At 39.1% G+C, this 26,404-nt stretch overlaps 1 protein-coding gene across 6 annotated transcripts in view; it reads left to right on the top strand.

Annotated features, from left to right (window-relative positions):
- stag2b (STAG2 cohesin complex component b) overlaps positions 1–26,404 on the top strand; it is a 176,725-nt gene that overhangs the window by 93,680 nt on the left and 56,641 nt on the right. For all 6 annotated transcript variants that reach the window (XM_063060945.1, XM_063060944.1, XM_063060942.1 and 3 more), the window contains 10 exons: positions 24–147; positions 270–368; positions 2,119–2,198; positions 9,117–9,224; positions 11,433–11,547; positions 12,782–12,899; positions 16,652–16,755; positions 20,557–20,649; positions 21,920–22,009; positions 23,585–23,788. In XM_063060945.1, the coding sequence (XP_062917015.1) occupies positions 24–147; positions 270–368; positions 2,119–2,198; positions 9,117–9,224; positions 11,433–11,547; positions 12,782–12,899; positions 16,652–16,755; positions 20,557–20,649; positions 21,920–22,009; positions 23,585–23,788 (1,135 nt within the window). The remainder of the gene's footprint in view (positions 1–23; positions 148–269; positions 369–2,118; positions 2,199–9,116; positions 9,225–11,432; positions 11,548–12,781; positions 12,900–16,651; positions 16,756–20,556; positions 20,650–21,919; positions 22,010–23,584; positions 23,789–26,404) is intronic.

The raw sequence follows: 26,404 nt of genomic DNA, 5'->3' as shown, positions 1-26,404 counted from the left end.
TTTGTTTTCATCTCCTCATCAAGTGATGCAATATCTGAGATAAGAGCTGTCTGCATTGAAGAGATAGGAGTTTGGATGAAAATGTATAGTGATGCCTTCTTAAATGACAGCTATTTGAAGTATGTGGGATGGACCATGCACGATAAGGTAAATTGTCCATTATTTTAGATGTTTTGTGCAGATAATATGTAGCAAATGCAGACATTTGATTGAATTCCTACCCCTCAATTAATATTGTGGTATGCTTAGAATTATGTTTTATTTTTCAGCAAGGTGAAGTAAGGCTCAAATGTTTAATAGCTTTACAAGGTCTCTATTACAACAGAGAGCTCATTCCTAAACTTGAACTATTTACAAGTCGTTTCAAGGTTAGTTGACTTCAAGTTCTATGAACATACATTCATAGTAAGTGTTTTTTTTTTGAAGTTGTGCTTCGGTAAAATTTTACACCTAAACACTCTTCCTTTCTATAAAATTTGTATTTATTCCCTGACACTTGTATATCTTCTGTTATAATACTGTAAGTATAATCTGTTAATTATACTGTGTAGTAGTGTACAGTTATGCAATTCCTAGTACCTTGCCTTTCAAAGAATACTATGTTAACATGTGTAGTCTAAAATGCTGTTTTGAAATACTTACACTATTTACCATGTTTTCTAGTCAGAGCTGTAAGGTGGTAGTGCTAACCAGATGCTCCAAGTCTACATTACTGTTACAGAAAAGCAGCCCTAATCATTCATTCCCTCGTTTACTGGTGCACAGTAGCTATAACATATACCCATTACAAGATGCATTGCAGTTGCTTGTGCTTTTACATCAGCATGTGCCAAATACTGTATGTGATATGCCAAAAAAGGCTAAGAGAAAGTGCATGCTTACACCAACACCTTAATGTTTTACTGTCAAATATTACACTGATTTGGAAATATATTGCCATTAATTCATGGCCTGAGCTAAATTCTGTAATCCATTACCCCAAAACATTGCTTAGACACTAGAGTATCCTCTCCAAAAGGACTGTAGTGGTTCGTAACAGACTTATGAACCAGTTATGCATGGGCAGTAAGTGCTGTCACTTTAAAAAGTTCTTTCAAATTGCAACTGGATTCTGGCATCTTTTCTGCTTGTTCATCAGAACAAATCTTCTTATAAGCTAGCGTTGATTCAAAATTCGATTTTGTTTATGATGACCACACTTGTTGATGCCAACTTTTTTTAACTGCTGCAAAACATTGCAAGGAAATTTGTCATTGTTCACATGCACAAAACGCAAAATGTTATATGGAATTGAAACTGGTTGTTATTGTCACATGTACTGAGATATAATGAAAAGCTTGTTTTGCATACTGCAAGTAGACAATAAGATTCAAGGGCATAACAGGGTAAATACTGAGGTCAAGGGTCCGTCTTATCTTGCTGGGAAACCATTCAATAGTAATAACGGGTAGAAGTTGTCCGAGTGCCTGATAGTACATTTTGTAATGTGTAATATTACATCCATGCTTAGCCCTCTCCAGCAATTTACTTCTATTGAATTTGAAGAACATGAATTTTCAAAATGTGGTACAAAATGTCATATCGCATGTTTACATCCTGCAGCCAAGAGGCTAATTTCTACCTCCATTCATTCCCATACCCCTCAGAATCCAGAGTTTAAGATGAGATCTGGGTTTAAAACTCCACAATGCAGTTTTCGAACCTTTCAATTAAGGCAATTTACCTATGATTCTCACAGAATAGAGATTTCTCACAGATATTGCATCCAAAATTATTGTAAATATTATTTAATGGCAAATTGTCCCATAATGTTATTGGAGTAGTATACTTTTTGTTCAAGGCAAAATTTCTTGCAATTTGTAGTTAATTGGATCACAGAAGGTCTAGTGTGGAAAGTAGTTTTATGTGGTAATTTCTTTATTGTCAATACCAACTGTGTTTATTTGGAATGACCAATTAATGTCATTTATGATTGTAACTGGAGTGTTTAGAAACAAGAGCATTATTAATCAAATTGAGCTGTGTCTCAGATTTATTTTTCTAGCAAGTTACAATAACAATTACTTGTGCATGTAATTTTGAACCTTTTCTGCATTATAAAATGTCGTTTGTTTTTAGGATAGAATTGTTTCTATGACTCTGGATAAAGAATATGAAGTTGCTGTACAAGCAATAAAACTACTTACTCTTGTCCTACAGTAAGTAGAAATGGTTACCTTTCACTTGATCAGTTTTGGCAATCAACTCTTTAAAAATCTTCTGCAGTGAGTAGATGATTGCATGTTACAATGCCAATTGAGATGAATCATATGACCACTAATATGTTAGGTAGGAGATATCAGGGTTCGTTTTATTTCAGGTTTTGTATATTTAGAACTTTTTAAAATCTATACTACATCTTGAGTGTATTAATGAATATATAATCATTTACCTTTCTTGTGCTTTCAGAAAATAAGTTTTAATTGTCTCTTTTCTGGTCAAGTTGATTCTGTTTAATCTGATCATGTTACTTAAATGTCCCTGACTTTATTATTCAGAGTTTCCTTTGAACTTTTGCAATTACATTATTGGCATTCTGCACCACAATGCCTATTCAAATTTCTTCTCTTCTTCCAGTAAATCACTTGGAAGACTAAAGAGTTTTCTGTTCTTTTAAAAACTGATGCTTCTAATATTTTATGAAGTACACAGCTATTTTTGTTAATCTAGCACTTCAAATTTTGGATTACGGGTAGCTAAATGTGTCAGCTCTAATTCTGCCCTTTGTTCCAAAATACCTGCTGGTCTCACTCTGTAATTATCTTGGGATTTCTTCCTCTCTGCTGTGGTATCTCAGGAGTTTCACACCCATGTCACTGATGCTACTATTCAGGCATCAATATTGCTTACTGTCACTTCTGCTTGGATGCCATGTATTTCAGAATTCTTTATTTTTATGCAACAGTATTTGTTAAAATAATTCTTCCAATTCAATTTTTTAATATCATGGATGGGAGGAGAGTGTATCACTCTGCTGGTATTGATATACATCCTTCCCACCACGGTACTGTAGTGATTTGCACAATGCTATTATGGATCGGGGAGTCGGAGTTTGAAGTTCAATTCGGAGTGTGTGTGTATATGCGTGTGTGTGTGTATATATATAATTGTATGTCCTTACTGTGAGTGTGAGAGTTTCCTCCGAATGCTCTGGTTTTTTTACGTCCTTTTACGTCCAAAGACATACTGGTTTGTGAGTTAATTGTTCATTGGAAACTGTCCTGTGATAAGGCTGGAGATAAAACGGTAGGTTGTTGAGTGATATGGTTCATTATAATTTTACTCATTTTGCATATCTTGTTTTTGAAATATCATAAGACCACAAGACAAAGGAGCAGAAGTCGGCCATTCGGCCCATCGAGTCTGCTTCGCCATTTTATCATGAGCTGATCCATTCTCCCATTCAGTCCCACTCCCCCGCCTTCTCACCATAACCTCTGATGCCCTGGCTACTCAGATACCTATCAATTTCTGCCTTAAATACACCCAATGACTTGGCCTCCACTGCTGCCCGTGGCAACAAGTCCCATAGATTCACCACCCTCTGGCTAAAAAAATTTCTTTGCATTTCTGTTCTGAATGGGCGCCCTTCAATCCTTAAGTCATGCTGTCTCATACTAGACTCCCCCATCATGGGAAACAACTTTGCCACATCCACTCTGTCCGTGCCTTTCAACACTCGACATGTTTCTATGAGGTCTCCCCTCATTCTTCTAAACCCCAAGGAATACAGTCCAAGAGCGGAAAAACGTTCCTCATGTTAACCCTCTCATTCCCAGAATCATTCTAGTGAATCTTCTCTGAACCCTCTCCAACGTCAGCACATCCTTTCTTAAATAAGGAGACCAAAACTGCCCACAGTACTCCAAGTGAGGTCTCACCAGTGCCTTATAGAGCCTCAACATCATGTCTCTGCTCCAATACTCTATTCCTCTAGAAATGAATGCCAACATTGCATTCGCCGCCTTCACCACCGACTCAACCTGGAGGTTAACTTTAAGGGTATCCTGTACGAGGACTCCCAACTCCTGTTGAATCTCATATCTTTGAATTCTCTCCCCATTTAAATAATAGTCTGCCTGTTTATTTCTTCTGCCAAAGTGCATAACTGTACACTTTCCAACATTGTATTTCATTTGCCTCTTCTTTGCCCATTTTTCCAATCTATCCAAGTCTCTCTGCAGACTCTCAGTTTCCTCAGCACTACTGGCCCCTCCACCTATCTTCGTATCGTCAGCAAACTTAGCCACAAAGCCATCTATTCCATAATCCAAATCGTTGATGTACAATGTAAAAAGAAGCGGCCCCAATACGGACCCCTGTGGAACACCACTGGCAGCCAACCAGAATAGGATCCCTTTATTCCCACTCTCTGTTTCCTGCCAATCAGCCAACGCTCTATCCGCGTATGTAACTTTCCCGTAATTCCATGGGTTCTTGTTAAGTAGCCTCATGTGTGGCACCTTGTCAAAGGCCTTCTGAAAATCCAAATATACAACATCCACTGCATCTCCCTTGTCTAGTCTACTGGTAATTTCCTCAAAAAATTGTAATAGGTTTGTCAGGCAGGATTTTCCTTTAAGGAATCCATGCTGAGTTCTACCTATCTTGTCATATGCCTCCAGGTACTCTGTAACCTCATCCTTGACAATTGACTCCAACAACTTCCCAACCACCGATGTCAAGCTAACAGGTCTATAATTTCCTTTTTGCTTCCTTGCACCCTTGTTAAATAGCAGAGTGATATTTGCAATCTTCTAGTCCTCCGGAACCATGCCAGAATCTATCGACTTTTGAAAGATCATCACCAATGCCTCCGCAATCTCCACACCTACTTCCTTCAGAACACGAGGGTGCATTCCATCTGGTCTGGGAGATTTATCTACCTTTAGACTGTTCAGCTTCCTGAGTACTTCCTCTGTCGTAATTGTGACTGCGCACACTTCTCTTCCCTGCCACCCTTGAGTGTCCGGTATACTGCTGATGTCCACCTCAGTGAAGACTGATGCAAAATACTCGATCAGTTCCTCCGCCATCTCCTTATCTCCCATTACAATTTCTCCAGCATCATTTTCTATTGGTCCTATATCTACTCTCATCTGTCTTTTACTCTTTATATACTTGAAAAAGCTTTTAGTATCCTCTTTGATATTATTTGCTAGCTTCCTTTCATAGTTAATCTTTTCCCTCTTAATGACCTTCTTAGTTTCCTTTTGTAAGCTTTTAAAAACTTCCCAATCCTCTGTCTTCCCACTAACTTTTGCTTCCTTGTATGCCCTCTCCTTTGCTTTAACCTTGGCTTTGACTTCTCTTGTCAGCCACGGTTGCATCCTTTTTCCATTCGAAAATTTCTTCTTTTTTGGAATATACCTGTCTTGCACCTTCCTCACTTCTCGTATAAACTCCAGCCACTGCTGCTCTGCAGTCCTTCCCACCAGTGTCCCTTTCCAGTCAGCTTTGGCCAGTTCCTCTTTCATGCCACTATAATTTCCTTTACTGCACTGAAATACCGACACATCAGATTTCGGCTTCTCTTTTTCAGATTTCACAGTGAACTCAATCATGTCATGATCACTGCCTCCTAAGGGTTCCTTCACCTCAATCTCTCTAATCACCTTGGTTCATTACACAATACCCAATCCAGTACAGCCGATCCCCTCGTGGGCTCAACAACAAGCTGTTCTAAAAAGCCATCTCGCAGACATTCTACAAATGCTCTCTCTTGAGATCCAGTGCCAACCTGATTATCCCAATCGACTTGCATGTTAAAATCCCCCACAATTATCATAACACTGCCCTTCTGACGAGCATTTTCTATTTCCTGTTGTAATTTGTAGTCCACATCACTGCAGCTGTTTGGAGGCCTATAAATAACTGCCATCAGGGTCCTTTTACCCCTGCGATTTCTTAGCTCAACCCATAAAGATTCTGCACCCTCTGATCCTATATCACCTCTTTCTAATGATTTAATATCATTTCTTACCAATAAAGCCACGCCTCCCCCTCTGCCTTCCTTCCTATCCTTCCGATACACCGTGTATCCTTGGACGTTCAGCTCCCAGAGACATGCATCCTTTAGCCACGTCTCAGTGATGGCCACAATATCATACCTGCCAATCTGTAGCTGTACGGCAAGATCATCCACCTTATTCCTTATGCTGCGTGCATTTAAGTATAACACGTTAAGACCAGTATTTGGTGGTACTTGCTTTGATTTCACTGCAACTCATCCCAATGGCTACAAATTTGCCCCATCACCTGCCTGTTCTTCCTGACATCTTTACTGCTCACTATCTTAGATTTATTTCTGTTTTCCCCTTCCTCTGCTCTATTATTCCGGTCCCCATCCCCCTGCCAAATTAGTTTAAACCCTCCCTGACAGCTCAATTAAACCTTCCCGCCAGGATATTGGTCCCCTTCGGGTTCAGGTGTAACCTGTCCATTTTGAACAGGTCATACTTCCCCCAGAAGAGATCCCAATTATCCAAGAATCTGAAGCCCTGCCCCCTGCACCAGTCTATCAGCCACACATTCATCCTACTATTCTTGCCCGCGCTAGCACATGGCACAGGTAGCAATCCCAAGATTACTACCCTGGAGGTCCTGCTTCTCAGCTTCCTTCCTAACTTCCAGAAATCTCTCTTCAGGACCTCCTCCCTTGTCCTATCTATGTCATTGGTACCAACATGTACCAAGACAACTGGCTGCTCGCCCTCCCCCTTCAGAATATTCTGGACCCGAGCCGAGACATCCTGTACCCTGACACTTGGGAGGCAACACACCATGTGGGTATCTCTATCAGGCTCACAGAATCTCCTGTCCGTTCGCCTGACTATGGAATCCCCTATGACTACTGCATTCCTCTTCTCCCTCCTTCCCTCCTGCACAACAGCGCCAGGCTTAGTGCCAGAGACCCGGTCACCGTGTGCGTCCCCTGTCAGGTCATCCCCCTCAACAGCATCTAGAACAAGATATTTGTTGCTGAGGGGGACAGCCACAGGTGTGCTCTCCACTATCCGGGAATTTCCCTTTCCTCTCTTGACAGTGACCCAGTTTTCTGACCCCTGTACCCTAGGGATGACTACCTCCCTGTAGCTTCTGTCTATCACCTCTTCACTTTCCCTAATAAGCAGTAGGTTATCAAGCTGCAGCTCCAGATCCCTAACACGGTCTCTGAGGAGCTGCATCTCGGTGCACCTGGCGCAGATGTGGCCATCAGGGAGGCTGGAGGTCTCCCAGGATTCCCACATCTGACACCCTCAACAAAGCACTAACCCTGCAGGCAGGCTATCTAATTCTACAGGAAATGAAACAGGAAAAATAAGTGTACTCACCCACTTACCTCGCCAAACACACAAACTTTTTAAACTGTTAGCTGTGAGAGCCCTGCTGTGCCTGTCTATTCGAGCCGATTCGCCGGGGTGGGTGGAGAGTTGGTGCTTCTCTCTCGCCTCTTCCCATTTACCGCTGAAACCCGTTGAAGCTAAAGCCCTACACTCTGCTATCATTCACTCCGCTGCCCACTGTATAGGGTTGTCTCCCTTTTTAAACTTTAGCATCTTTAGCCAAATTAACTATAATTGTTAGCATCCTCAATCAGATTACTTCTACATCTTACCTGGAGAATTCAAATACACTGCTTAAGTATTAGAAGTTAATACTAAACCTTCTGTTTTTTTAATTTCATGTCTTCATCAATATACAGTACCTCTCATTATAATATAACCTATTCAGTACATTTTGGTTTATAATTTCTCTCCCTTATACAACATCTTAGTGATATGTTTCTTTACAGCAGCCTGCAAATATGCTTTTGAAAGAAAAGCAGGAGCTAGCCATTCAGTCTCATACCTGTTCAGAAAATATTTTCATATTTTCTGTATTTTTGTTATTTTCTCAAATGTAGAAGGAGCCACTTGATTTTGGTCACATTAATATCTTCAGAATTATTTTTTATATTCTGATGTTTCCACTCACTAGTTCTGTGGCTTTCATCTTTCTGGAAGGTTATTTTGTGTCATCTTCCGCTAAGTCAAACAGAACATATTAGTTTAAATTCTATGCCTTTTTTTTGCCCTCTGATATCTTTCTTTAAAATACCCACATTAATTGATCTTATGCATTTCAAATATTCTTGCAATCTGTTTTTGTTTTTTTTTTGCTTACGTAGCCTTATATTTCCCTTTCCTTCACATTGCTTTGGTCCACCTTTGCGCATAAAGTTCCAGGCTTTCTAAAATTTTCAGGCTTACTGCGTTTTGGTGACATTATTGATTATCTTTAATTTCTCTGGATAACTACATTGGGACACCTTTCCAGCAGGGATAGTTTTCTTTACAATGATATGTCACTTGTAAACTGATTTTAAAATCTTTAAATGTTTGCCATTGCTTGTTTAAGTTTTTTTACTTTTTTCATGTAGGTTTCAAGTCTAGCAAAACCAAATCCCGCCTTATCCTTTATTGAGATAGAAGATCCCAATTTCAGATTGTTTAATTTTTCATTAAATTCATTGTGTTTACTATTCCTTATAGATTCCTTAACATTAGTTAGCTTTTCGTTAGTGCAGAATTCAAAATGGAAGGTATTCCATTTCTTCATTTGTTCCTTAAAGAATGATCCTCTATCCTTATTCTTCGCCGCACCTCCACCCCCTTTGATATAATTTTACCAGATCAGCTGTGTTTCCTGATATTGGAATGATGATTAAAATGAAGCACTGAGACGTTAAAAAAAATGCTGCTGATCAGATTTTGGGTTTTATTTTTCTTAAATATTTGATTAAATTGTAAGTTTTGTGTATAATTTGTGATACTCTGAGCAGTAAGAAACATCTATTTATTTTCTTGGTCTTCAAATGCAACTATTCTTTACTTTTAAACAGTAAAGGAATTAACTGCAATGGACACTGGACATTTATGTAGGTTAGTTGTATGATAAGAGAAATCATTGCTGAATCTCATGTATAGTTTCAGTTGTAATGATACAGTATGCTACCAAAGGTGTTGGGAAATAAAAACAAAGCATTTTCTTGAATTCACTGAATTGAAAAAATTTGTCTTAATTTTCTACTTTAGGGGTAGCGATGATGTTTTGACTTCAGAGGACTGCGAAAATGTTTATCACTTGGTTTACTCAGCTCATCGACCAGTTGCTGTGGCTGCAGGAGAATTTCTTTATAAAAAGTAAGAATCAAAGCTGATATGTGAAGAAGGAAATAATTTTCATAACTTTGTCACAAGCATCTAAAGAAGTTGGATCTGTATTCGTTGGCCTTTAAAAGAAAGCAGGTCGATCTTTTTGAAACACAGGTCCTGCAGGAGTATCGCACTGTAAATATTGAAAATTTTCCTCTGTGCTAGAGCCTTGAACATGGTTGTAATATAAGACAATTAAAATGGAGTGACACAGATAATGCTGGGGGAACACAACAAGTGAGACAGCATCTACAGTGAGGAATAAACAGTCAATGTTTCGGGCTAAAACCTTTTGTCAGGATCTGATGAAGGGTCTTGTACTGAAACGTTAACTGTTCATTCCTCTCCATACATGCTGCCTGACCTGCTGAGTTCATCCAGCATTTTTAAATGTATTGCTCTGGATTTCCAGCATCTGCAGAAAACCTTGGTTTAAAACTGAGGCATGTAAGAGTTTCTTCTTATGAAGGGAGATCTCTGGAATTCTCTCTTTAGAGGATTGTGGAGGCCAGGTCTTTGGAGGTACTTAAAGTGGAGTAGATGAATCTTTGAAAGATAGGGCATTTCAGAACTCTGAGAAAGTCAAAACTTCATAGATGAATAATTGAGGCATGCAGCAGACAATCATATTGAATGGTGGGCCGGACTTCAAATACCAAGCTATCTTAACCTTGCTCTGATATTCTCATGTATTCTTGTGTTCTCTTTTAACACAGTTATTTTTTCCTATAATACATGTTGTATTGCACAAAAAAACAGGACTGTATTCTGATTGTGAAACTCTTCTGTTTTTTTTTACTACATTTTATTTAATTCTCATTTAGTAGATAACTGTGATCTGCATGTTAGTGTTACACTGTAAATAATGACAAAATTGTGATCTTTTATTATGAAGGAAATAGACGATTGACTACTGTGTTATAGTTGATTCTCTCTGAAAGATGTAAGAGGGAAATATCAGAGCCCTTGGCTTCCAGATCTAACCCAGTGTAGTTAAACATTGTTTTGCAACAAATATTCTTAAGGACTGAAAAAAGAGATGTTCTTGTCCTTTTGATCAGAGACAGGAACATAAGTCCTTTGACTTGGTTGGCCAATCTAATTTTAAGTTAGTTGAATGCAATAATATTTCTCTATCAAAAGAGAAGGGCAACTTGATTTCAGTTTTATATCTTGAGTTTATTCCAACCTGAATCATTACTGATCTTAAATTTTATAATTAGTTTCTGAACATGATTTTCCTGATGCCGTGAGTTAAGGAATTGCTCTGATTTCTCACCTTTGGTTTTTTTAAATAATTGATTGCATTCAAACTTTTAAGTTTTCCTCATAAGATTCAGGTTATGACGTCTTTCATTTTCAATTTTTGCTGCTGTGAATCTGTTTTCTTCACTAATAATTACTACTGACAATATTAGAAAGCACAGCTTTATATTTATGTGAAACCCGCTGAAATGAATTTTTAAAATTGCTGTTCATCTTGCCACATGCAGTTTTGCTAATTGTCAAACTAGCCTCAAGAAACTGAATTGGTAGGACTTTTCTCCACCTGAATGGCAGTAATAGAAACATAGAAAATAGGTGCAGGAGTAGGCCATTCAGCCCTTTGAGCCTGCACCGCCATTCAGTATGATCATGGCTGATCATCCAACTCAGAACCCTGTACCAGCCTTCCCTCCATACCCCCTGATCCCTTTAGCCACAAGGGCCATATCTAACTCCCTCTTAAATATAGCCAATGAACTGGCCTCAACTGTTTCCTGTGGCAGAGAATTCCACAGATTCACCACTCTCTGTGTGAAGAATTTCAAAGAAGTTCTATCAGTGAGCATTAGAATCTGGCTGTGCATTTGGTGCATAGGGATTTTTGATGGCATTACATACTGACAAGAGGAAATAGGGAATAATGAAAAATAATTTAAAGTTGTAAAATAGGTGGGAATGGTAGAAACGGGTTCAGCTGAACATTTCAGAGAAATTTGGATCAATACATGGTTAAAAAGGGTTTGCAGGCATATTGTCCAGGTGCTGGTGGATGGAACCAACCAGCAGATTGGGTGAGTATGGACTAGATGCACCAAAGGACCTGTTTCTATGCTGTAGTACTCAATGAATCTAAATATTTTAAAAATATGATTATTTTTGTTCTATTACAGTTTTTATTATTTTTATTAGTATTTTATTATTGTTTTAAAGACTTTTCAGTCATCAAGAATCTGATTCTGATGAAGTAGCAGTAAAAAGAAAAGGAAGACAAAGCCCAAATGCAAAGCTTATCAAGACACTGGTATTTTTCTTTTTAGAGAGTGAGGTAAGTTCTCAATTATAATTCAGAAATTATGGCATACCTTCATTGTGTATGTGGCTTGCTAATTAGAATAAAGATTTAAATTATAATTTAATGCAGTTTATGATCTCTAGATCCAAATTTTTTTGAAGTACTAATTAGTTACGACATCTTCTGTGATAATTCAGTTTGGGTTTTTGGGGGTGGGGATAGAATTTCCCAGTCCACTTCATTGCTGACCAGTCATTCAAATTGTCAGCAGAGGAATAAAAGTAGTTCTTTGTAGTTGCTGCTTCAGATAGGTCAGCAGGAGCCCAAATTATTTCCTCTGATTTTTTTTCCCTGTAACTGCCTGTTGGGAGGCTAGCACGGTAGCATAGTGTTTAGTGTGATACTTCAGAGCACCGGCAGTCAGAAGATCAGGGTTCAATTCCCGCTGCTGTCTGTAAAGAGTTTGTTCATTCTCCCTGTGAAAGTGTGGGTTTCCTCTGGGTGCTCCAGTTTCCTCCCACATTCCAAAAAGACATGATGGTCAGGGTTAATAAGTTGTGGGGCATGTTATGATGTTGGTTCCGGACGCAAGGCAACACTTGGGTTTGCCCTTCGCACATCACAAATGATGCATTTCACTGTATGTTTTGACCTACAAGTGACAAATGAAGCTAATCTTTTTGTAATTTATGATGCTGGCTTGCACTCAGTACACTTGTCAGTTCTTTTCCTTCAAATTTGTGATTACAAAATTATTCTTGTGTCATCTCCATTCTAGCATTCCAGATCAGCAAAATCCTAATGTTTGCAAACGTACTGCAGCAGAGCAATAAACACATATTCAGTGTTAAGAATTATGCCATTTCTATACAGCAATATATTTCCAATTGAATGGACAGTACAAAATTTGCTTTCAGCTGCATATGAGAAAAGTAAACTGAATTCATACCTGTTAGGTTGTAGTGGCGGGGGGGTTGCTGGGAGAGAGTGAAATTATAACTACAGACTTTGAAAGTTTTCCTGATATAAATACTTCTGTGCCGCCTAGTGGCTTGGGTTTTGTGCTGAAATCCTTTAAAAGGTATCTGGTTCTGAAATGGGCAAACCCAGAATTGCATTGAAAATTAAATGATATGAGTGAAAGGAGAATTAAGATTTCAGATATGAATTGGAGATGGCTGTATAAAGCATTTTCCTCTGCCTAATTTACATTGCATCAAAATCCCTTGATTAGATTTAATAATTTTGCTTTATTTTCCATTGCCAGCTGCACGAGCATGCTGCTTACCTTGTAGATAGCATGTGGGATTGTGCACCAGAACTACTCAAAGATTGGGAATGCATGGCTAGTCTGCTTTTAGAAGAACCACTCAATGGAGAAGAAGGTGAACTTTATTTTAACTTCCCCTCTCTTAATCTGGATATACTGTAAATCATGAAGCTGAGCTGTAAAGATTAACTGTTAAATGGAATATGTTGAAAACGTCACTATTTAATTGCTGTAGTAGTTCTTTGAACTGATGTGCTATTCTCAAAAGATAGACCCAGTGTGGATTAATGTGTTCATATAAATGTCATCACAATGTAAAGTTGTTTTGAACCTATGGAGCAGTTATGTTGTATATTAAAATGTTTCATGGAATTTCAAAATGTAGAACTAGTAAAGAGAACTAGTAAAAAGAAGGGAATTTACTCCAGTGGAGAAGATAGAAAAAGAGTGAATACCTTTTTCAGGGTGATACCTGGTCAAAAGGATTAATAGGGCTGTTAGAGGTTGACAAGCAACACACATCAAAGTTGCTGGTGAACGCAACAGGCCAGGCAGCATCTGTAGGAAGAGGTGCAGTCGACGTTTCAGGCCGAGACCCTTCGTCAGGACTAACTGAAGGAAGAGTGAGTAAGGGATTTGAAAGTTGGAGGGGGAGGGGGAGATCCAAAATGATAGGAGAAGACAGGAGGGGGAGGGATAGAGCCGAGAGCTGGACAGGTGATAGGCAAAAGGGGATACGAGAGGATCATGGGACAGGAGGTCCGGGAAGAAAGACGGGGGGGGGTGACCCAGAGGATGGGCAAGAGGTATATTCAGAGGGACAGAGGGAGAAAAAGGAGAGTGAGAGAAAGAATGTGTGCATAAAAATGAGTAACAGATGGGGTACGAGGGGGAGGTGGGGCCTTAGCGGAAGTTAGAGAAGTCGATGTTCATGCCATCAGGTTGGAGGCTACCCAGACGGAATATAAGGTGTTGTTCCTCCAACCTGAGTGTGGCTTCATCTTTACAGTAGAGGAGGCCGTGGATAGACATGTCAGAATGGGAATGGGATGTGGAATTAAAATGTGTGGCCATTGGGAGATCCTGCTTTCTCTGGTGGACAGAGCGTAGATGTTCAGCAAAGCGGTCTCCCAGTCTGCGTCGGGTCTCGCCAATATATAAAAGGCCACATCGGGAGCACCGGACGCAGTATATCACCCCAGTCGACTCACAGGTGAAGTGATGCCTCACCTGGAAGGACTGTTTGGGGCCCTGAATGGTGGTAAGGGAGGAAGTGTAAGGGCATGTGTAGCACTTGTTCCGCTTACACGGATAAGTGCCAGGAGGGAGATCAGTGGGGAGGGATGGGGGGGACGAATGGACAAGGGAGTTGTGTAGGGAGCGATCCCTGCAGAATGCAGAGAGAGAGGGCGGGGGAGGGAAAGATGTGCTTAGTGGTGGGATCCCGTTGGAGGTGGCGGAAGTTACGGAGAATAATATGTTGGACCCGGAGGCTGGTGGGGTGGTAGGTGAGGACCAGGGGAACCCTATTCCTAGTGGGGTGGTGGGAGGATGGAGTGAGAGCAGATGTACGTGAAATGGGGGAGATGCGTTTAAGAGCAGAGTTGATAGTGGAGGAAGGGAAGCCCCTTTCTTTAAAAAAGGAAGACATCTCCCTCGTCCTAGAATGAAAAGCCTCATCCTGAGAGCAGATGCGGCGGAGATGGAGGAATTGTGAGAAAGGGATGGCGTTTTTGCGAGAGACAGGGTGAGAAGAGGAATAGTCCAGATAGCTGTGAGAGTCAGTAGGCTTATAGTAGACATCAGTGGATAAGCTGTCTCCAGAGACAGAGACAGAAAGATCTAGAAAGGGGAGGGAGGTGTCGGGAATGGACCAGGTGAACTTGAGGGCAGGGTGAAAGTTGGAGGCAAAGTTAATAAAGTCAACGAGTTCTGCATGCGTGCAGGAAGCAGCGCCAATGCAGTCGTCGATGTAGCGAAGGAAAAGTGGGAGACAGATACCAGAATAGGCACGGAACATAGATTGTTCCACAAACCCAACAAAAAGGCAGGCATAGCTAGGACCCATACGGGTGCCCATAGCTACGCCTTTAGTTTGGAGGAAGTGGGAGGAGCCAAAGGAGAAATTATTAAGAATTAATTATTAAATTATTTAGTCCTATGATTTCATTACTATTTTGCTATTTTAAGAAAAAACAACAATAAATTTGTTAACTTTTGGGCTCTGAATCCATTTGGGAATCTCAAATTTTAGTTTCCAAAGTATGATTTCACAAAATGTTGAAACTTAGAAATACAGATGATATGTCAGTTAAAACAAGTGTTGTTTTAGTGGGGGAAGTCTGCAGAAACTTATTATTCAGGAATTTTGAGTTGAGGCTTAAGGCATATCAGGGTTGGGGTGGGGGGGAGGTGGGGAGATACAGGAATCTGTGCCAGAGAGGTGTTTGATGTTGATGCTGGTTTCCTAAAATTGATACTTCTGGAAGAAATGTTCTGCAATTGCAGTTCATGTTTTACCAGAAGTATTAAGCAACCATTCTTACAGATTATTTGTCATTAATCAGGGATAACTGAGGAATAGTTGGTAAATTTGCTGATAATACAAGCTATACTGGAAGGAAAATTATGAAGAGAATAAGAGAGACATAGCAGAGATCTGGCAAATGGAGTATTACATGGGAAATGTGTAATAGTTCATTTTGGCAGAAAATATTAAGCAAAAGGAGCATTGTATCTTAATGGCAAGAAAATATGAACTGTGAGATGATCTGGGAATTGATTGAAGTCCAAAAGTAATGCTTCAGTTGTAGAAAGCCTTCATGTGGTTGTATGATAAAACATTCTTTTTTAACTTGTAAACCAACAAGAGGACTAATGAAGATTAATTAGATTTGCTTTGTAAGGATACCCAAAATTTGTTAGTTATTTAAAGATTTGTATTTTTCATTTGTAGTAAGCCTTGAAGAATGCTATCCTTCAAATTTCATTCAGATCAGTTCAGATTTGATGCTGTGAATATCAGGAAGCATGATGCAACTCAACCCACTAGTAGTTGAGCATTTTGATTTCTTTGGACTCTTAGTGACAATCCATTCCCTGTGCAGGAACTAAGTGTAGGAGTTCAAGTTGTACAAGTCTGGTTTGGTCATACCTGGGGTATAGTGTACAGTTTAGGAAAAATGCCATTAAGTGTAAAGCAGATTTACAAAAATATTGCTGGGACTTGAGTTTCTGAGTTATAAGGGAAGGTTACACGGGCTAAGACTATTCATTGAAGTGTCGGGGACTGAGAGGTCACTTTATAAAAGTAAGTAAAATCATGGAGGTGAATGTGTACTTTCTTTCCCAGCAAAAGAGAATTAAGAACTAAAATGCACAGGTTTAAAAAGCTCTGGGAAAAATTTTAAGAGGAACCTGAGGAGTAATTTCTTCATGTAGAGTGTGGGCATATGAGCTGTCAGAGTAGATGGTTGGAGCAGGTGTAATATAACATAAAATACACTTAGATTGGTACATGGATAGGAAAGGTTTTGGGCCTAAGAGGGATATGAGTCAAATATAGGCAAGTGGGTGCAGCTTAAATGTGCATCTGCGTCAGCATGGATGGGTTGGGCCAAAGGGCCTGTTCCCATCTATATTACTCTCTCTCATATATTGCTTGGAATGGATCTTGTGCAAAACTTGAACAGTCATGAGACTATAGCAGCTGTTCTACATGTTGCATTCTTGTTCCAATTTGTGAAATGTTACAAAGCCCTCATTCCTTTGAAGTTGAGTGTACTTCAAAATAGTTTATGGCAACAATTGTCTATTGACGTCCTTTTGTCAAGAAGTGACTCTCAATGTAATTGTTCCTTTCCCTAGTTTTGACTGACAGACAGGAAAGTGCACTTGTTGAAATAATGTTGTGCACAATACGGCAGACTGTGGAATGTCATCCTCCAGTTGGTAGAGGTTCTGGCAGAAAGGTATGAATATATAACTGAAATCTAAGGTAGTGATTAATTTTTCATGTGTTTTTTACAAAAAATATGGCTTATATAATTAGTTTTCTGATTTGGTATTTTTTAAAGCTGCATAACTTTGGTGTTTGTTTGGGGCCTTATCGCTTTAGAACAAATTGCAGTGAATGAGATATACGAGAAAATATTTAAATTATAATAACTGTGAAGCTGATGGGTAATATTTTTCCCTCCTTAAATACTGTGTTCCTGAGTAGTAGTTCAAATATGGCTGGTGGAATGCTGCTCCTTTGCAGATGGTCATAAAGGACAGCACTAGAAGTTCCTAGCCTCGATGCTCCAGCTTTGAACAGTGCGTGGCTGACTGGCAAAGGCTAGGACATTGCAATAACGTTAGTGTTGGGTTATAGATTATGTCATCCTGGATAAGGTCACTGACATGTGTTTTGCTGCTATTTACGTTGTGTGGTGCCTCAGCAATCCAAAGATTCCTTTGGAGTACATTTAATTGGAGTGCCTTGATTCTCCATAAAGCAGTCAAACCTGTCAGCTGGAGTCAACATCATAAACATGCGAGCTTCCATCTAATCAGTGCGACTTTGGTTTTTGCTTTTGCTACAGTGGAAAGAAGTCATTGGCTCTCAGTGATGGTATTTCGGTCTAGGTGCTGGAGTGGAGCTAGCCATCACTTTCATGTAGAACAATTTTAGAATTTGATACCAATATTTTTGACATTTTCACCTATGATTTTCAGCAAGGCACTGAACATGCTTCTCAAACTTCGTACCTCAACTGGCTGTTTGAATATTTCATATAAGTCTTATGAACTGGAATTTAAGTTCAACCAAGGATGCAATTTCTTCTCGTCAGCCTGAAAGCTACTCATGCCGAGTAACTCAAATGGAGATTCTACCTCCAAATTACTAACATCTTATTTTGTAGCTGTACATCACAATCAATATGATGCTTCCTTAATTATCTTTTGTGCAAGCAGTCCGGACAGACAACTGTTTTTGACTCATGTAAAATAAACATAATGTGGGAACGTGACAGGTAATAATTGAATGCTTGCACCAACTGCAGCTTGTAAAATACAAAAAAAAACTTGAGTCTGTTGAAGGGTCTCGGCCAGAAACATCGACTGTTTACTCTTTTCCATAGATGCTGCCTGGCCTGCTGAGTTCCTCCAGCATTTTGCGTGTGTTGATTGGAACAGTAGGAAGTGGAATGTTATAAGTCATATTGGCTAGTTTTTGGCTATGCTCTATCTTGGCTACTGCAGTAATTGCCAGCATTTTCTTCCTGAGTCACTGGATCCACAGTTCCCCCTTGATCATTCACAGTTGCTTTTTATGGTCAATTTTTTGCATCGTAAATGATAGCTCTGTTGGTGAATGCTGTTTATTTTATCTCGGTAAAGCGTAACGTGGATGTCTTGGTTGACACAGGTTGTTTCATCAATGTGGGGAGAAATGGAACAAAGTCTGAGGCTTGTGGTTATTGTGTACAGGTTACCCCCGCCATCCGAAGGTAGAGCGTTTCTATGAAACAGTTCGTAAGCCGTAATGTCGTAAAGCGAAGAAGCGATTACCATTTATTTATATGGGAAAATTTTGTGAGCATTCGCAGACCCAAAAATAACCTACCAAATCATGCCAAATAACACATAAAACCTGAAATAACAGTAACATATAGTAAAAGCAGGAATGATATAATAAATACACAGCCTAAATAAAGTAGAAATATTTTTCCACAATCATTGCCTGAACTGTTCTCCGTAGTGAAAACCTTTTGCAAGTGCCATCGGCAAAAACATGGCGCAAGCACTCTCCAGTAACATTTAAGCTATGAAGCTGCCAAATCATAACACGTAAAAATACACAGCCTATGTAAAGTAGAAATAATGTATGTAGAGTGTGGTATCACTTACCGGAATTGGGAAAGCACGGAGCACACTGATAGTAGTGTGTTAGACTGAGTCGTCAGAGTTTGGCTGGTGCAGTGGTCCCCACCCTCCGGGCAGCGAACTGATACCAATCCACGAAGCATACAGCGGTAGCCGGGAGGCACACAGCACATCTTTAAGAAAAAAGCCGAAATAAACATGCCAATTAATTAGGTGCCACCCGGCATGCAATTTTCAGCCCAGATCAGTGCTGATTGCATCGCCTCTGATCTGGGCCGACAATTACGTATCGGGCGGCACCTAATTAATTAGCATGTTTACTTTGGCTTTTTTCTTAAAGATGTGCTGTGGGTCTCCCGGCTACTGCTGCATTCTCCGCGAATCGGTATCTGTCCGCGGCCTGGGTGTTGGGGTGGTGGGACACTGGGGTATCATCTCATCATCTGTTTCCATTCGAGCAGGCAGCTCATCTTCTCCTGTGACTGCCCGCCTCGATGTCGAAGGTCGAGGTTCGTCGTCTGCTGTGGCTGATGTGGAAGGCTTGCTTGACCGCTGAGCCTCACACATTTTTAGATCATACAGTTCTTTGTAAGCACTCAAACCATCCTGCAAATATCGCCTAAACCGACGTACCCTTTCAAAATTAATGTCGTACTTTATCATTACTCATTCGGTTTTGATTGTTATCCTTTCCTCTTGCAATTGCATCAGCTCTCCAACTATCAGTTCTTGGTCATGGGATGCCGAAACCTCTTCAACATCATCTTCATCAGCTTCCACAAGCCAAACTTACTTGGTCCTTGCTTCATTCACCACGATCAAAATGCTTAATTATGTCTAGTTTTACACTAAGTGTAACACCCTTGTGAGCTCTTTCAGGCTTTTCCAATACCGTAGAACTCATCTTGCAAACGGCTGCTCACAGGCACGGGTTTAAGCAATGCTGTCTAGAATGCCGTTTCGAATCCGGGGGAGAGCGACTGCTCAGGGCGTGCGCTGCCTTTTATCGCGCGCTGCTTTTTTCATAACAGTGAAAACACCTTCTGTTAGTGAAAACAGGGTACTAATGTAGGTCTTTCATAACAGTGAGGTTTCGTAAAGCCAACGTTCGAAAAGCGGGGGACACCTGTAATTGGATTTGAAAAGTCCTAGGTTCTGTAGTATGCTGAGACAGAAGATAATATGCTGCTCCTTTATCTGAAATTGTGTTGTTAGACAAGTGAAAGAGGTCTGAGTGCAATGCACAATTGGTGGCTGTGTAATCTTTTGAAGTCTTTACTTTTTTTTCAAGACCTCATTCATATTTTTCGATTTTGTTGATTATGTTGATTCAGTCCTCCAATTATGACTTGATTATGCAGCTGGAGGTTCTCCTTGCCCCTTTGGAGGATCATCATCCTCCTTTTCACCTCCTTGTACTCTCTATCCAGATCTGTGTTTGAAAATTTGCTTTCCCGCTACTATGTAGAGCAAGCATTCAAAACCCATGGAGAGTCTTCCACTATCAGATGGAAGTAAAATAGCACATTCCTGCATTCCTGCTATAATCGTTGTTGAATTCAAATTGTGTTAAATAAAAATTTGAAATGCTGAAAATACTTCACAAGTCAGGCTGCACCTGTGGTAAAATAACAGTTAATGTTTCACATAAAAGGGCTTCAACCTGAAATTTTAACTCTGTTTCTCTTCCCACCGATGTAGCCTTACTTGCTGAGAATTTCCAGTATTAACTATTTTTCTTCTTTTTTCTGAATGTGTTTTTTTAAACTTGAGTGTGTTTTTCAAAATAGTTTTTTAAAGTGGTGAGAGAGTATGTAAAGAATTTCAAGATATATTTGCACCTTGTATGAAATCAGTAATGAGGATGTTTTAACTGTGTATTTTCACTATGTAATTATTAGGTATTGACTGCAAAAGAGAAAAAAGCTCAATTGGATGACCGCACGAGATTTACAGAGCAGTTTTCAGCGGTCCTTCCACAGCTCTTGGCCAAGGTAAAATAATTTGAGTAGTTTTCATTGCTATTAGAATATTTTAGAAATTTGAAAAAAACTCTTGGATCCACATGGGATTTAGAAATATAGAGTTAAGATTCAACTGTTTAATAACAGATGAATGAATAAAATGTGAAAACTTCAACATATTCAGTTTGTTTTGCTGACTGTCTTCCCACAATCAGGTACTAAATAATAGCTGACCATTGTCAGTATTTTTAAAATCTGAAGGAGACTGACTGTCCCTTCAAATAATATTGAGATCTCTCAATCATGCTGAGAAATGTATTAAGACGTGAGATTATACTCAGTTTTTTTTCCATCACTGTAAAAGAGAGCACATGGCCACGGGGAAGTTCTTTGTGTATTTTATTCACGGTAATCTAGGCAGAAGCCAATAGTCGTAAATACAATAAACAAAACACTGTAAAAATGTGTGGGTGACAGATGGACGTCCAGATACATAAAAATGTGAAAATTGAATTTAAAAGGCAACTCTAAAGTCATTAAAAAGCTGTATTAGAGGGAATATTGAAATCATCTAGGGGAAGAAAAGGAATGTAAATTAAAATTATATGTAGTGAGCTGCAAGAATTATAGAGAAATCATTGTAAACTAGTGATAAGTAAGAAAATTATTTAAAAATTGAGTTTTTGCCTCAGGAGGGCTGTTGCTCTAATTTCTAGCCTCCTACTAAAGTAAACAACTTGGAGGATTTTCACACAAGAGTTCCTGATCTTAATCCAATCAATTAATCTTGTGATTTTTGTAATCTGGAAAATAAGGTTGCACAGAAATGTCTTTCCTTTGTTGTTATTTGAGATTAAATGATAAATGAGACACAAAGTACAGAAAGCAAATCAGGATTTTTTTTTTTTACCCCACCTGGTTGGGGTAAATGGATGTCTTTAACAATAAAGAACTCTCAATATTTCGTTAGTTTTTCCTATGGTTGTATCCATGATTATCAGGTAGAGTGTTTTTTCTTGAGTCAAGGCTGACATTTTGAATTGAAGAATAAGCTACTATATATAAATGTATTATTATTATTGTAGTTTTCATGTGGTTATGATTGTATAATCTTTCATTACAAATTTAAGAGTGCCTGGATGAGCACTAACCTGCCTACAGAGCTGGTAAGTGGAGTTGGTAATAGTTTAATTTCGACAGGCATAGACATGACAAACTAAGTGTCTGACTTCAGTACCATTGGTGTTCTATTAATAATTTCTTTGCATAAAAGTTTTTATTTTCTCTTCCTTTTGAGCAGTACGCTATTGATGCAGAGAAAGTGACGAACCTTTTACAGTTGCCACTGTTTTTTGACTTGGAGATCTATACAACTGGTCGACTAGAAAAGGTAAAAATAAAGCATTATTTTTATGTTAATATTTGTGTTGAATTGTTTTGTTTCCCATAGAAGTAACAGCTATATTTATTACACTGGATAATTTTTATTTTGAAATTTCACTGTTAAAATAAGGGGCTTATTAGTTACTGTACATATCGTGCTGTAACCGGGAAAGAGAACAAATGAAAATTATAACAGAAGATGGTCTAGTACAAAACGAAGTGGATGTGAACTTAAAAGGTTAGCTTTGTTTGTCACATGTATATCAAATATACTGTGAAATTCATCATTCTGTGTCAAATCAAATCAACAAGGATTGTGCTGGGTAGCCCGCAAATTTTGCCACACTTCCAACGTCAAAATAGCATGCCCATACTCACTAACCTAACCATACATTGTAAGAGTGTAGGAGAAAACCTGAGTGTCTGGAAGAAATGCAGGTGGTCATGCGGAGAAATTACAAACACCTAACAAACAGTGATGGGAAACAAACACGTTATTGATCACAGGTGCTGTTATAGTGTTACACTAACTACTGTGTTACCATGTCACCCAATCCAACTGCATTTATAGGGCAAGGAGATGGGAAGTATTTTGACACATTCTTGGAATTCTTCATTTATGTAGACCCAGAATACAATTTATGCTTTCTGTTATTAGGTGGAGATAGTTTGTGTATTTCCAGTATTTTTGTTATTTAGGTATTACTAATGTAACCCTCAGGCTCGGCCAGCTTGCGTTCGTCTAGGGGAATCAGCTTTCGGCCCCGCCAAACTGGATAATCACGTTTGTGAGGATGTTGTGTAATGTACCCCCAGTTACAAACCCACAATGTAAAATTTCAGACAGTGCACCATATGCAATTAAATGATAGACTTTATGGATCTTAATCTGAATATAGGGTTAGTAATGAAAATAAAACAAGAAAAAAAGAACCCAAGTCAAAATCAAAAGACCCCGTTGGAGCTCACTCAGTAGTCATTCTTCCACCATTGATCTCCGAACGTCGCCGACCTTTGGCCCCTCAGATCCCAGTCCACTCTGTCCGGTAATCTACCAGCTCTCTCTACATGCATCCTCCCTCTTCTTCTCTCCTCGACAAAAGACCGTGAAAAACCCGGCTCCCGGACACACAAGAAAGAAGAACATTTCTCCCATTAGGCAGCCACTGAATTCTAAAGTCCTGTTATCTTTAGTCATAACCCAAGCATTGCTGCCACAGAGAAACCATTAGCTTAACAGTGGAACATTACATAGAAGCCATTACGCTAGCCTTAGCAGTGAAACCTTACAGCGTGTTACATTAGATTGGATGTTAAAGCACAACCACGTTTTCATTCTTGCTTTTAAAAATCAAAAACTAATTCTGTTTCACCAAATTGCCCTCCCTCTGATGACACAGGCACTCTTGTCCTAATAGCTCTGATTTAAATTTTGAAAATACTCATGACTAAGTGCAAAGGAGATTGGTTATTGTTAACTTGTAATTCATAGGCAGTTGCTATAAAAAACTTTATATGAAAAATTCTTACTGCATTTAATATCAATGTTAATCCAAATATTTTACTCTTTTATATATGAAAGCATTTGGACTCTCTGCTGAAGCAACTAAAAGATATTGTTGAAAAGCATGTGGACACTGAAGTCTTAGAAGCTTGTTCTAAAACATACCATGCCCTCTGCAATGATGAGTACACAATATTCAACAGAGTGGACATATCGAGGAGCCAGCTAATTGATGAATTGGTTGACAAGTTCACTCGCATGCTTGAAGATTTCTTGCAAGAGGTTTGTATCAGAAAAATCGTGTACAAGACATTTTATTCCATATTACTTTTAACAGTTATCTGCATGTAAACATTTTTCAGATAACTTTGGTTGTGTGGTCTTCAGAAATTTGAATTATGTACTAATGTTCTCAATCTTGAAAGAATAAGCAAGTCATTAAAAGCATGCGGTAATAACGTGCTTCCTTTTTAAGATATGGAAAAATTTGAACGTGTTCTCTCAAACATGAATGGAGCTAAATTTTGGAAGTAGAGTATATCAGAATATTTAACATCTAATTGAGGATATTGGCTATTCTTTTGGCATCTTGCAAAGCAGTTAAGAATGACAATAGGAAAATTAGGAGTAAACTCAATACAAGCTTGCTTTGAATACTCTTCAAGCTTTATGTACTTTTGAAGTAGTAAATGTATAAAACTTGTGCAATTGAAACTAAATTTATTTCTTTAGATGAGAATTTTATAAACAGCTATTTAAGTTCAGAATGTAAGAACAAAAATCATTTGATGTTAAACTTAGTTTTTTAAAAATAATTTTGCTGTTAAGTTCACATGTTTCTGCTGGAGGTGAGAGAAAGTGGATAGTAGTCATTCCAGCTTTCCAGATGGGAAAATCACAGATTTAACACTTGCCCCTCATCTACATCTGATTGGGACACATCAAGACCAGAATACTTTGGCCTAATTAAGTGGCTGCCCGAATTAGCTGGTTTCATGGAAGTAGCTACTAATGTTTAAACACACACTAGTATTTAACTGAGTAACAAATTGTGTATTTAAATGAAATATAGAACGAATTGGAGCACTACCCATGCTGCTACAGTAATATAAAACTAATAGTTAACACAGAGGAATTCTTCTGATATACGCTGCTGTTTATTGCACATCCAGGAAGAGGTAGTGTCTCTGGTGAAGAGGCTTGTCATAACCGTTATGGGCACCTCACTCATTTTCAGTCCCCACCGGGCACTCAGTTCTTACCTGTGACTCCAAGCAGCTGTTTGTATGTGGCTGCAGTCGCAGCCCAGTACTAAACCAGTTGAGAGTATAGCTGGTGGGCCTTATACCCTGCTGAAATAGGGACATGCCTGTCCTAGCATTTGAAGTCAACACCGGCAGACTGGGCAGATGAGATCAGCAGTGAGATCCAACAACCAAAGAGTTGGTTCTGCAATGCTTCGAGTAGAGCAAAAGCATGATTAGGCACAGAAGTCAAGGTTATCCACTGTACCCAAGAAAGACCCCAGCTTGTGATGACTACTGGTATCACTGAATCCAGACTTCTGAGGTTGAGGAAGTAGAACTATCCCAGTGCAATGGCTTTTCTACTTTAAAAACTCTCCGCACAAGTTTCACTGTCTTCATCGGATACAACGGATAATCAACACACTGCCATGTTCTTTTGATTGACTGTAAATGAACAAAATTAGCGCAGACACTTTTGCAGATAATGGACTGCCTTAACACAATGCTTTTAGCGAATGCATCCTCCAAATCTTCATTTTCATTGTAACATTCAAGTTAATTGTCAATAGCTTCAAATTCTTTGCAGTTCCTAACTTGAAGTAGTGAAATCATTTCATATCCAATCCTGGCCATTTCTGTTATCTCTTAAGCCTGTATGCTTGAAACTGCTGTGAGCAAAACAATTCAAAATCGTCTTACTGCTTATTTTTTGCCACCATCAGTGATAAATGTCACTGCTTTTTGAACATAAACTCACTCAACTAATGCTATTTAAACACTATTGGCTCTAAACAAGATGTAGTATCTAGTGGCCACACAAGTTCATGCAACTGACGCTAGTTTGAAACTGAAAATATTCTCCTTTTGCAATGAAGTGGCATAGTGTCCCAGATAAACAAAGAGAATCCCGACTATTTTCTCAATTAGTTTTTGTTCCTCAAGAGTTGTCCCAAAGAAACACTGTCCTGATTATGTTGGACCAATTAACTATTTTTCCAGTTTCGAATGAAATGTCTGAATTGTGACTGAACTGAATAGTTACAATATTAGTAATTTTTTAAAATACTGAAATATACACTTCGTGGCCGGCTGATGGTGCAGTGACGTCGGTGCCAGACTCCAGAGTGAAGGTTTCCGAGTTCGAATCCAGTTGGGCCTCTCCCAGGCACGCTTTCCATCTGTGCCGGGTTGAGTGTCGAGCTCACAACTCAATCTTGTAGAAAGAAAAACTGCGCTGTGAGAAGGACGTGGGGGACCACTCACAGAATCTTTCCTCCAAGACAATCACTTGAAAAAAATAATGGTCTCCGAGTCTCTGGCAGAGTATGGCACACAAAAAAAAATCCACTCAGACTTTGAGAAATGAGTGGCCCAAATCTTGTTGTAAGAACAAAAGCATGTAGTGTCACTATTGGTGCTGCACGATAGTGCAGGAGGATGGGAACCAGAGTGCCAAAGTAGTTATTGGAGAGGTTGTGGAGGCAGATGTTGGTAAGACCTCAGACAAGTTAGGAATCAAAAGGTTGAGCATGGTGCAACAAAATCGAAAAGGGTGAATACGGGATTGAGGGTGCTGTATCTAAATACATGCAGTATACAGAGTAAAGTAGATGAGCGTGCAGCACAGTTGCAGATTGACAGGTATGGGGTT

This window comes from Mobula hypostoma, chromosome 10 (assembly GCF_963921235.1).
Source record: "Mobula hypostoma chromosome 10, sMobHyp1.1, whole genome shotgun sequence".
In the NCBI taxonomy this organism is placed as follows: domain Eukaryota; kingdom Metazoa; phylum Chordata; class Chondrichthyes; order Myliobatiformes; family Myliobatidae; genus Mobula; species Mobula hypostoma.
Note: the sequence above shows the minus strand (reverse complement) of the source record. Positions and strands in the feature narration are given on the sequence as shown.